The following is a 13,353-nucleotide window of genomic DNA, read 5'->3' as shown; positions in this document are numbered from 1 at the left end:
ACTTAATCATTAAAGTTTAATTTAGCACCTAGAATATGGAATTTACCATTTTAGACCAGTGTTTTGTAGTAAATGCAAATGTTTTCCGATGAACTCCGAGACAGTTATCACAAGAACTCCTTGACAAGTTATCATAAGAACTCCATCCCTCGTGCAACGGTCCCTCCCCCGTGTTTATGGCATTGAAATTAATCCGTTGATTTAATCCGAATGAATTCTAAAAATTATTGCTTAAACAATGTTATTTGAAAAGAACATAAACTTTACCAAAATTATTGAAGAACATATCAAAACAAAATGAAGAACGTAAAAATATTCAAAGCTTCAATAATGTTGAAAATAAAATAAAATGAAATGAGAAAAAGCATGGACGTACAATTATCAACCCGTAGATAACTCTATTGCGCTACAAGTACAAATGTTGATGCGCTCATTACGGATACCTTACCAAATCATTTCTGCGCACAAGTCATTTTCTATTTAGATTAATTATAAAGAGTAGTGTACATTATTCCGGTTATTTTGTAAATCATTTAAATTTGCATAATTATACTTATCATATGCACTGTCCATGACAGAGGGGCCAGGTATTAAATAAAAAAATGCTTTCACTGATGCCTATCTGGTAAGGAAAGTAATTGTAATACAAACAAGACTTACAAGACTTGTAAATGTAATGTGTCATGACAGTAGTATAACATTGTTCTATTTGTGTCACTACTGTAGTTAGTAATCTTAGATGATAAAAAATATCAAAGTATGTACATTTTTTCACCTATAATGCTACTCACTTTCTACAAATATCAACAACTAATCATTGTAGGAAATATTAAATCCACATGTAAGTAAGCTAAATCAACTTTATTTTTCAAAATGTCCGTTGCATGTTTCGCGCCAAATGGTATAATATATAAGAAAGGCATAGATGCAAAGCATCAAATGGCGTCCGAGCAAGAAATGCAGCAAGCTCCTATTCTAAATTATGGAAGTGAAGTGTGTGGTTTTGCTAAAAATTTGACAATAGAAAGGGTACATTTACAGTTTTGCAAGAAAGTACTTGGAGTGAAAAAGACCACACAAAATGATTTTATTTACGGTGAACTAGGTAGATTTAGTTTTAAGACAATACACTATTATAACATTATAAAATATTGGGTCAAAGTTGTACATACAGAAGAAAATAAATATGTGTCTTTGGTATATAATATGCTCAAAAATGATTGAGAAAATGCACCGAGTAAAGTAAATTGGTGCTCTTTAGTAAAAAACTTATTTTGTACACTTGGATTTTATGATGTATGGTTGCAACAAAATGTTGGTAATAGTAATTTATTTTTGTCATTAGCTAAACAAAGATTACACGATCAGTTCAAGCAGAATTGGCATGATAGATTAGAAAATTCTAGTAGAGCATTGTTTTATCGAACTATTTCAAATTTTAGATTTCAACCTTACTTAGAACACTTTACAAATAGTAAATTTTGTCAATCTTTTGTAAGATTAAGAGTTTCGTCACATAGACTGCAAATAGAAGCAGGTCGCTGGTCAAGACCGGCGACTATACCAGTAAATGAAAGATTATGTAACTTTTGTAACGTCTTAGAAGACGAGTATCATTTTATTATAGAATGCAAGTTGTACGATGAATTTAGACATAAATATATATTATCAAAATATTGGCGACGGCCAAATATGTACAAATTTATAGAATTGATGAATAACGAAAACCAGATGATAGTAAGAATGCTTGGAACTTTTATTATATCAAGAGCTATTGTTAATTGATTAATTGGGAGATGAACCTACTATTTTGTTGAATTGCTTCAAAATCCTCGTCCGACCCACCAGTGTGTTTACATTCCTATCAATAAACCTATAACACCTGTTGTTAAAATACATGTCGCAGTATTCGGCAAATCAACATGCTACTCAAACCACCATAAAACCGATTGCCTTCAAACAAAATGGAATCAACTTCTAATAGCAAAAATCCGGGACACCAGGGCCGATTTAAACAATCAGGGGAGCTATTAATTAACTTTATTTTTTTTTCGATAAGTTATAAAGGGTGTAATTTTGCAAAACTCTCCAGTTCGTTCAATTACCATAGCGGTACTACTTCTATAAATAGATTTTTGGACTTTCTCAATGTTAAGGTCATATTTATTTAAAACTTTGTTCCCGTTCTCATTCATTAATTTGACATGCTGCGAATCACCGAAGGGGAGGCCAATATATGACATTACATAAGAGAAATCGAAAGGAAATCGTGCTTCCGAATTTATTTTCTTAGCTGTTAATCGAAGGGATCGAGGGGTTAGAGTCGATGACTTCTTATCCAGTTACATCTCTGGCTTGGGTTCGATCCCCGGGAGATGCTTTTTTAGTTTAGCGCGGAGGGAGGTAGTCTAGTACTGGTGTATCTCTCCAGGAACGATGGTTAGGAAACTACCCGTCTATATGACTGAAATATTGTTGGAAAAAGGCGTAAAATGAAACAAACAAACAAACAAACGAATGAATTAATTGATAAAAATCGGGTCCATGGACAAAAAATATATAGTAAACACAAATAGCTCCGCGCCTTAGGGCGCGGAGCAATAACGCTCAGTATAATTATTTCAAAGACACAAATCGATGTAAATCACATCTTTTTGCGTACATCTGAAAAGGAACTAACTGAAAATCTACCAAAGATTAATTAAATTGTGCACATTGACCGTATAATCAGTATGCAATTGACAGGCTTATAAAGTCAAACAATATATAAATATCATATATGAAATGTAGGGTGGACGGATTTTAATGAACGATGTTACCACGTTAGAATTTAAACTTGGAGTAATTGACTAAAGTTGTATATTACGCACGGAATTCACGTGACGGGAAAACGGTGTAAACCAGTTTTATACAAACTTTAGTGTTTAGACCGTCATGCATTGATGATCCTCAAAATTATAACGATTTGTTTTTCAAAAGATAACTTATATTTATACACATATATATATATATATATATATATATATATATATATATATATATATATATATATATATATATATATATATATATATATATATAATATATATATATATATATATATAGCAACGCGAAGTCAGATTTTGAACATCATTAAATTATTTATATTTACCTTCTTGCTGTGTTTTATAACAATTAAACCAACCAGTTGTAATATTTGATTCAAAAAGGTAGTTTACGTAAATAAATGATAAATGAATAACTTAACATATCCAATTATAAGTTTTGATGGCATTTAAGGATACCCATGTCATTCTTTTGTACATATTTCTACCAAGCTTCAGAAAAACTAAAAAATAAAGTGATTCTCTGATATAAACCAAAACAGAATGACTGACAGATGTGGGCAATAAGAGGATCAAAATATAACAAAATACTATTCTGCTTGATTTGACATTCGTTGCTTGAAACTTTACATATCATTAACGTATAAGATTTATAGATAAATGTACATTTATATGACATTTTGTGTTACTCCAATCAAATTTCAATTTATGATTAGTATTAATGGATATAGAATTAATACTAATATATCATTGCATTTGTCTTCATAAGAATACGACGGTCGACGAAACCCTATTAGACTTCAAAATTTGTGATGATCAGCTTCATGCAAGTTCTGATACCCTTCCATATGCAGGTGAGGTAAGGACCCTTTTCAGTCATAAATATATTTGGTAATCTTTAAATCTAAATTTAGCTTTAAAATATCTTAATTTGTTTTCACTTTAACTTTGCCGTTAAAATGATCATTGTTAATGTTGAAATCTTAATGTCCATTATTTCTATTCCTGACCAATAGAATAAAGGTAAGATTCAAAACATTGCACTTCAAAATGATGGGCTCTTGACATAAATATGTCTACCACACAGAATGGTGTGTTTCTACCGCATGGCCATTGTTATCATGATCGGACAGAAAGGCATGATCAGTGCAAAACCAGTTACTTCAACATAGTTAACTAAATGACGTTTACTGTTCAAGTTTTCTATACGTATAAAATAACGAGATGTTCTCTAAAATTTATGCTCTGATTTGATGCTATGCACCAATGCTGTTTTTGTTTATGCCATTGTTACAATAGTGTTAATGTTACCTATATGTACAATCACCTATCCCCTTAAACATCATTAAATGAAATTGAATATTTATTTTTTTGTCTAGGTTGATGTATCCGGTGATGTTCTTGAGGATAGAAATAAGAATAGTATCATATTAGATAGCTCTGTTGACTATGAACATCCACCAAGCAACTTAACAAGTTATGTGAAGATTAAAGGCTTCATAGCGCTTACTATAAATATTAAAATTTGGGGAAGACCGGAATGATAAAGGGGAATTTTGAATTTAAAAAACTGCCTATAATTGTGGGCATATCTAAAGGTGAAACTTTAATTTTTTATTCTAGACAAATATAAAAAATAAACGTGAAAATTTTTTAGTACAAAAATTTCCCCAAATAAAACGCGACATTTTTGGTGCTATTTTCCAGTTAAAATATATTGCACAAAAAAAAAATTGTATGTAAATTTTAACTTTTAAAATTTAAAGTATAATTCTAAAAAAAAAAACACATAAGCTGTTTAATAGCTGACTTGTTGGATATTCATACTTGCAGGAAAATTCAAGGGTGAGACTAAATGCAATGTAAAAGCAAATGAACTCTGGATAAGGGTATAAAATCAGAAGATAAATCTACGAATATTTTCTGGTAAACAATATTTTATATACATATTCTAAGTTTAACAAACAATTAAAAATTGATATAATACCAGAGTAATTCACAATATATTATCGGAAACGATACGACAATTTCAGGAAATTCAGGTTTTGTTTCCAATATCTTTAATCCAAGTAGAAATTTGAAAAAGCTTTGTATAGCTTTTAATAAACATGAACAGAAAACAGAAATTTACTAGTCTTATACATATTACAGCAATCGACATAGATTGTACCATAAATATTAAAATATGATGACTTCTAATGCTCCTTTGTAGTGACGCATCTGACAAGGGTAAAACTATTTGGAATGTTGCCAAGCAAGGGACCTCTAAACTATTAAAGAAACTAGACAGGGAGAAAGTGAATGCTTATTATATAACTGTAAAGGTAATACCATTTAAAATATTTCTGATTATCATATATCGATTTTATATCTTATCTGCGCCTAAAGTAGATGCAGGTGAATATGACATTACAACTATTTTATGTGAAAGAACATCTGAAGTCTCGTTTTCGAGTTATCTGCCCTTGAGTATTAAAAAAAATTGCAAATAATTGGAAATGAGTTTTTTTTCCACTCAAATCTAAAGAATTAGAATTTTCAGTCTCCGGAAAGAAAACTTAAAGAAATATTGAATTGAATTTCGTGAATTTATTAATTAAAGATTAAATGAGAAACATAAACCAATAGTTAAAATAAAGTTTGTCTCAATTCGCATATTTTTCGCCCTTGAAATGACCTAAAATAAAAATCAGACCAAGGCCAATTAACAGGAAAAAAAAGATCGACGATTGTTTTCCTATCCAAGAATAATGCAAAGTTTAACTAACTTATACTTAACAGTTACATAAGGTATAGTTTATTTGTCATAGATCTCGTGAGATTCTTTCGCACCATCCAAAAGGCATACTTCATTATATCCTGGGAAAGAAAAAAAATGTTTACTATTTATTTATATAAATAGGGGTTTCAAACCAACAATAAAGATCGTACAAACTACACTAGTATAAAAGTTGACGTCACCGACATTGATGACAACAAACCTGAAATGTTAAAGACAACTCACAATGTTTCAGTGATGGAAAATAGTCCGGTGGGAACTATCTTGTGTGTAGTATCGGCTACTGATAGGGATATTGTAAGTTTTATTAGTGTGCTGTGATTTTTCAGGTGAATATTATCATGTTTACTATGATGTTTGTACTACCTGTCTGATATTTTTGTTGGCAACACTAGTTCGAAAACAACAAACGTGGTTTATTCATCATTATTATTCATTAACCTAATAACTGCCTAACAATAACCTCAAACTTGCCTTTGATAGAGCTTAGTACCTGTTCCGATGCCAAGTACATCAACAAACTTTATTAAAACTTTGCAAACTTTTTGTCAGTCAATCTTTTCTTATTTCTTTGAAGATGAATAGAAATAGAAACCAGATCACATATTTTCCTAAAGAACTTTGCCTAGCATGCAAAGTGTTCTCACTGTACCAGATACAGTCGTTTACTTTTGTTATATCTAATCTTAAGTTTAGAAAAGAAACACTTTGAATAGAATTAATATTGAATTTATCAAATGTCCAAAACATTTAACATATGAAAATATCAATTTGTAAAGGAACGTTAAACACATCGTTACTTTCTTTGTAAAAGATGTATTATGCTCAAATTTCATATATTAAAATAATGGTTATTTCCATACAGTTTCTTTTTAAATGTAAACTAAACACACTGTAGGCAAACACAAACATAATGTCATCAAAAAAATGATAGATTAAAAAAAGACCCAATAAATTACCAGGTAAAAGAAATAGAGATTTCCAAACATAGTTTATGCGTTCACTTATTCAAGTGAGACATATTCAGTAAGAATTTCCTATATTTTAATAATTTTTGCACTAGAAGTGTTGTTTTTTTATATAAAAATGAGCATACTATATCTTTAAAGGCACAGGAAGCCTAAACATTACTTTTTGAAACGCTTTCATTTTTTGTGTCCTTTTATACTGATTATATTGATTGATTTAATGATATTGATTTGATATTTTGTACAGAAATCGAAATACCGCTGTTACCCTTTTCTTCCTTTGTGACACATTATTTTAGCTTTTTTTTACCGATGATGCTTTAATCCGTTATTACAATGTTTTAAACACATAATGCACCTTAATATAAAAAAAGAAGAAAAAACATTCTGAATCGTAATGTGCTTTAAAAGTTTATGGATGTTTTAATTTTTATTTAAATAATATTCTCCAGGGTGTAAACGCGAAATTTGGATATAAGATGAACAACACGAGCGTATACTTTGCTGTGGATGAAAGTACTGGGTTGATTACTGTAAAAGCATCTGTCGACCGCGAAACTATACAGTCAGAGGAACTTAAGGTATGTTTCTTCTATTTATAACAACGAACCTGCACATGCCGATTCTAACATTAAACGGACTATACCACTAGTCACAACAATGTTGTTCATAAATAAATGACCATTTTACTACATTGCATGTACAAATACTTAAGGTCCTTATTTGGAGACTGGCGCGGATAAATGATTCTTTTTACCAGATCGGGCAACAAAATTTCCACAAAGGGTATTGTTTGTCAATATTGACCTGAGACTGATTTAATAAAAAAAAAAACCAAAAACATAACTTTGATGCATATGAACATTTTCATAATTTCAATTTGGGATGAATCGCATGCATAAAGCCATAGTAATTATGTTGTGCAAAATATAAAAAAAAAACACTTAAAAATAATATTTCGAACATACAGCCTTCAATTTGAAACTAAAAGTTTTAACTCCTTATCACTAGGGCAAGTGTTTTTTCAGTTAACTTAAGTTATGTACCGTTATGCCAAAATTAAAATCCGTAAGATTATTTTGGAATTTGATATTTACAGACAAAAGGTCATTGGATATTTATAATGTCTCGGGTAAATATTGCCAAACAATAATGCATTTGACATAGGGTGCTGGCTTTTACTAGTTTTCCAGAAGGGGTGAAGAGCAAAACATTACTAATTTTTAATTGGATTTTGAGTGGTTTTCATTAAAATGAACGTGTTACTACTAAGCAAATATCCTATTCTTAGAAAGATTTCGCATAAAAGCCAAAATCAAGGGGTTTGGGAAAAAAATCTCTTACCCACAACCCCCACTCCCTATGGACTCAGACATTAGAGATAAATGTATACATGATTTTGGTCTTTTTTAACAATGAAGAACATGTTCTTAACGTGATAACTGTATTTCACAAACTACTCTACGGTTTATTCAAATTGTTAATATTTCAACAATTTTAGTGAACGTATGTGCCAAACTATCCTACATACCCGTCTGTATATATATATTTCTTCACTGATTTGAAGTAATATAACCGTCTCGTGTTTTTTTACATTAATTTGTTATTTAATATCAGGACAACACTTCGATATTCAAAAGTTCGTGTTGCACGATCTTACTCACGACCCTTTCTCTATATTTACAAGATATATGCTGAAGCTACAAATAAAACGAACTGGACTAGCAATTTTAGTATAGTACACATAACGGTGTTGGATGAAAACGACAATACTCCAAAATTTAACTCTTCAGATTATTCCATTATTCTGAAAACAATCAAAAACGGATCTGCTGTACTGAAGGTAAAATAATTTATTTGTTTTGTCATCAGAAATTGAGTCAAAGTATTTATATTACTGTCATGTAAAGATTTTAGTGTAATGACTTTGTTTTTTATGATTTTTATAAGGACTTTATTATAACACAAACACGTACAATAATAGTTAATTAGCATCAATGCAAATTTGAAGTAAATATAGTGTAAGGACGCAAAATAATTATTTATGAAAATAAACCCAAAACAAACACACAATCCTACAAAAACAAAACAATTACAATGGAAAATACATTGTACTTAAAACAACAACAGAAGTACCTAAATGCAAAAGTGTTATATATTTTCAAAACATAACTTTTTATCTTTATTTTATTCCCAGATGAATGTGTCTGATCCAGATGAAGGTTCAAACGGCGAATTTGAATGCAGTATGCAGCCTAAATCCGATTCATTCGTGATAAGAACTGAGCTTCACGGATGTGTCATTTATCTGACGTCATCCCTAAACGATACGGAACAATTACTATACACATTTGATGTCACAGTTAAAGATAAGGCAACTGATTCAACAAAAATAAGGGTATATTTTAGAAACTATTCGTTTTGAGAAATAATTCATCACAGGCATCTCAACTGAATTTATGCGTGTGACATATCTATTGCGTCATCCCTAAACAAGCTACATGTATATTAATTGGATGTTCTAGTGAATTAAAGATATGTGTCTTTTTTCAGGAAAAAAAACTCAATTACTACAGAATACTTTGGCATTCAAATCTTAGATTTAAAATTAAGATTTGTCATAACTTGTGATTACGCTAAATAATTTTCTAGCACGTCTGATGTATAAGCACAGTGGCATCTAAAGAAAAGCATGTCCAAACAATAGAAAAAACCTGTTGTCCTTATATTTGGTATTGAGATTGTTAATGTATGGTAGATGATCCTTATTTAATTTGGTTTTAATCGATCACAAAACAAGATCGCCTTTACAACAGGCAGATTGGACGACCAGTTACTATAGAACGCATTGGCCGACATTTAGTATAGAAGATGGTTATGTAAAGCAAAGAAACACTAGGCTTTGTAGAAGGGGCGCAAAGTCCCCGACTTTTCAATTTGGGTTTTTTTGATGTTCTCTGCTATTGTACCCGTAGGCAAAAATTAAAAAAAAATACGTTCCCTGTCGTCTTCAAAAGATAACCGATGTATAACAGCATCTGAATACGACTTTTCTATCGCAATCCCGTTCACTGTTGACACAATAAGAAAAGCTCAGAAAATATTTAGCAAATCATCGAGCATGCTGACAGACAGAGCAGTAAACAGGAGTTAAGGTAACTAATATCTGCACCCAAGGTACAGTCTGTGCATGTATTGATATGCGATTAAACCCTGACACATTTTTAATAGAAGTATCTTATAACTATGATACAATTTGATTTTAGGACCAGTCGGTCAAACACACTATGACCTCTTCCACAAATTCTTGTCCGTCAAATAACCGGAAAATTCTTTGGTCTAAATCTAAGATTTGTTGTGGAAGTTGGTTATGAGACTCATGACTGATTACATGAACTTTGTGTGTTTCTTTTTTTGGACGGGGCACACATGTTTAACTAATGTTTTTGTTTTCATAAAATTTTGTCAAGACTGAAAACAGACTGACAGAAAGACAAGCAAACAAGCAATTGACAGATGTCTAAATAAGGCAAAATGTATATTCTAAAATGGACTGAAACTGCAACAAATTGGCATTTCATTTTGGGAAAGTCGGCTAGACAGATAGACGGGCGGAAAAAAACATATATAGAGTAAAGCAGATGGAAAGTCTGACTTACAGACATACAGTAATTTGTTGCAAAACAAATAAAAAAACCTCATTCCTGTTACTAAGTGGAAAACTTATATGTTGTCGAGATGTGTTTGGTTTGTATACGTACATTTTATCAACATTTCAATACACTTTACCTCGAAGCAGATACTCTCATGATCACTATCAGAAAGGCAGCAGTTATTCCGAATAAAGCTCCTGATTAAGTGCATCGTCAGTAACCCACGGTACATATGATTCTGCACGTATTAGATAATGTAGTATGAACTGAATATAAACCACGGGTAGCCGACGATGCGTTAAGTATTGCTACACTTTTTGATGAAAAGCATCGAAAGCTGTATACCACGACTAGGATTTGTCAATCATTAATAAAAGATTCGCTATTTAAAGCTAGTGTCAGTACACGATATAATTAATATTATATTCATTAACCATATCGTAACTATATGAAAATATATTAACAGTTTCAAGATACTGATTTTAAATCGGTCCCAAACATTCTATTACTGTTTATTGTCGTCCTATTTCCCAGATCTTCCCGAAGAAGTGACATTAATGTTACGGATGTAAATACCATGAAACCAAATTTCGAAATATATAAAGATTTAAAGTATACTGGATCCACAGAAATAAGGAACGATTTAAGTTTAATACTTAAAGGTAATATTCTAGTCGTGTGAAAATTATAAAGTCCAAAGATTAAAAGGGAGGATTTTTTTTTCCCTAGATAAAAGGAAATGCATCATGACATTTTGTTTATTATAGAGAACAATAATAATTTAGTAATATTATATATTCTATCGCACGATTTATATCTTAAAGCCTAATATAAGTGTTTCAGTATAGCATATTTGATTTCCGTTTACACTAAACTAAGCTTTTCTTTTCCGCATTTCTAAAACTGCCACAAATTTTCTTAAATGTAATGTTAGAACACGAAATCTTTTCGGAATGATAAATACCCTTGTTATAATGGTATATTTTATTAATTTTAAACTGTGCAAATGATATTTTTTGCCGTAAAGATCTATTTAACATATTTAGAACTATGATCAATGTTTTTAAGCGTTGTATATCAGTTTCAAAAGCAAGCAGAGATCACTAATATTTCAGGCGTCAGATAAAGATCCTACGGACATTTTGAAATTCAGTGTTTCAAAAGTGGAAAATAAATTCAAAATAAGAGAGAAAAACAGGTACGTTATTATAATGCTTAATGCAATTTTTTTAACCTTTATAAAAAACCTTTGTTACACATTCGTGATTTAACGCGACATTTTCAAAAACAGGAAAAAACATAGCTTAACGTCAAATTTTACACAAAATTGACAATTTTCTTTCCATTACTCAAACAATTTTCGGCGTATAACAATAACAATTTCCGTCGAATGCTGTAAAATTTAAGATATTTTATCCGCCAATGGCGTTGAAATACCCGTAACAGTTGCCAAGGATACGCAACGACGTCATGTTCAAAAACGGGCTTTGATGGTCAACTTTGACGCCGTGTGTACAAAAATTGGCTGAAACTATTAAAATAAAATCAACGGAACCTAATCAGAAATATGGTCAACTTTTTGCATGCAAATTTTCAAGACGCTACTCGAAAGTTCGCAAAGTGTCACGTTCTACCTAAGGTCTTCAGCGTACCCGTTTATATACTATGGCATGACGTGAACGCTGAAGACGGACCCGTAGGGAAAGTCCACCAATAAATATAGCTGTCATCAAAAAGAGCCCCCTCCAAGACATGTTTGTCTCCGTTAAATCTTTAAGTGTCTATGAAAAAGTTCCCATGATTTTCAAACCTGTACAGAAAAGTAGACATACAGGCGTTATACCTATACATAGAGTCTTTTGATTATAAAATTAGTTTTTCTATTTGTAACATACGTTGTTGATCAATTATAATGTAAGTTCTTCTTGTTACATACGTTGGTTTACAATTGTAACGTAAGTTCTATTTACATACGTCGTTGTTCAGTTTTTATGTTAGTTTCTTCTCTTTTCATACGTTGTTGCACAATTTTAGTGTCAGTTCTTCTTAGTAAGTTCTCTTAGTTACATACGTTGTTGCAAAATTATTATGCACTAGGTTCTTCTGGTAACATACATTGATGTACAATTAAAATGTAAGTTCTTCTTTTTTTACTACATTAAGGCGTTATTTCAGTGTAAGTTCTTCTTAATCCATACGTAGCTGCGCATTTTGTTTTTCTAAACACAAATCCAACATTCACAAAAAGTATTTTTCTCAGAATAATTTATTATTATTTCCTGTCAAACATTTAATTCAGCTGAAATTGTATTTCTTAAAGAAATATTTTCTGTGTTTGGAGCACAGTATAATATATAATTAAGTGTAGACATGATTTTTATATTTCAGATTATATCTGGCAGAAAAACTTGATAGAGAAACGAAAGCCTTTTACAATATTTCGGTCACTGTGACAGATGGAAATCACGTATGCCTGTTTCTTATACATCTTACAAACTATTTCAAGTCTATCTTTAGTGGTAGATAACTAACAAGATATTTTCATTTTTAAAAGATTCTATAAAACTTACCACTTACAGTGTTTTACACAAAACAAATGTCATCAAGATTCAAAATATTTATACTACTACATATTACAATTTTTATAATTCAGTGAAACAAACTTTAACATTAAGTTTTTCTTCTTCATTATGTAAATGTCGTTTATATAATAAAATTAAAATGATGTAAATGTTATAAATTATGCCCCCTTCGGCGAAGAGGGGGTATATTGTTTTGCTAATGCCGGTCGGTCCATCTGTCTGTACGTCGGTAGACCACATGGTATTTGCTGATTATCTTAACATCTATTTATCACAAAGTCTTAATTTTTTACATGTTGATTGGTTTTAACTAGTAGATAGCTCTTATCGATTTTAGACTCTTAAGCTCAAAGGTCAAGGTCAAGGTTAAGGTTATCACGACATACAGAATAGTCACATGGACCTTAAATCTGTCTGTCTGTCCATCCATGGGTATACCACATGTATTTTTTTGCGGATTATCTTAAAAAACTGTTTATCACAAGTCGTCATATTTCACATACTGATTGGTCATAACAAGTACACTAGGTCAAAAGTCAAGGGGCA

General features: G+C 30.9%; 1 protein-coding gene across 1 annotated transcript; it reads left to right on the top strand.

Annotated features, from left to right (window-relative positions):
• Window positions 1-5,023: 5,023 nt before the first annotated feature.
• LOC132733945 (protocadherin alpha-5-like) lies at window positions 5,024-9,140 on the top strand. Its single transcript, XM_060720639.1, has 5 exons — window positions 5,024-5,149; window positions 5,728-5,901; window positions 7,025-7,153; window positions 8,260-8,415; window positions 8,770-9,140. Exons 1-5 carry the CDS (start codon window positions 5,024-5,026, stop codon window positions 8,995-8,997), a joined length of 813 nt encoding a protein of 270 aa, XP_060576622.1. The 3' UTR covers window positions 8,998-9,140.
• Window positions 9,141-13,353: the final 4,213 nt, after the last annotated feature.

This window comes from Ruditapes philippinarum, unplaced genomic scaffold, assembly GCF_026571515.1.
Source record: "Ruditapes philippinarum isolate M1 unplaced genomic scaffold, ASM2657151v2 ctg21035_1_1_1_1, whole genome shotgun sequence".
Classification (NCBI taxonomy): domain Eukaryota; kingdom Metazoa; phylum Mollusca; class Bivalvia; order Venerida; family Veneridae; genus Ruditapes; species Ruditapes philippinarum.
Note: the sequence above shows the minus strand (reverse complement) of the source record. Positions and strands in the feature narration are given on the sequence as shown.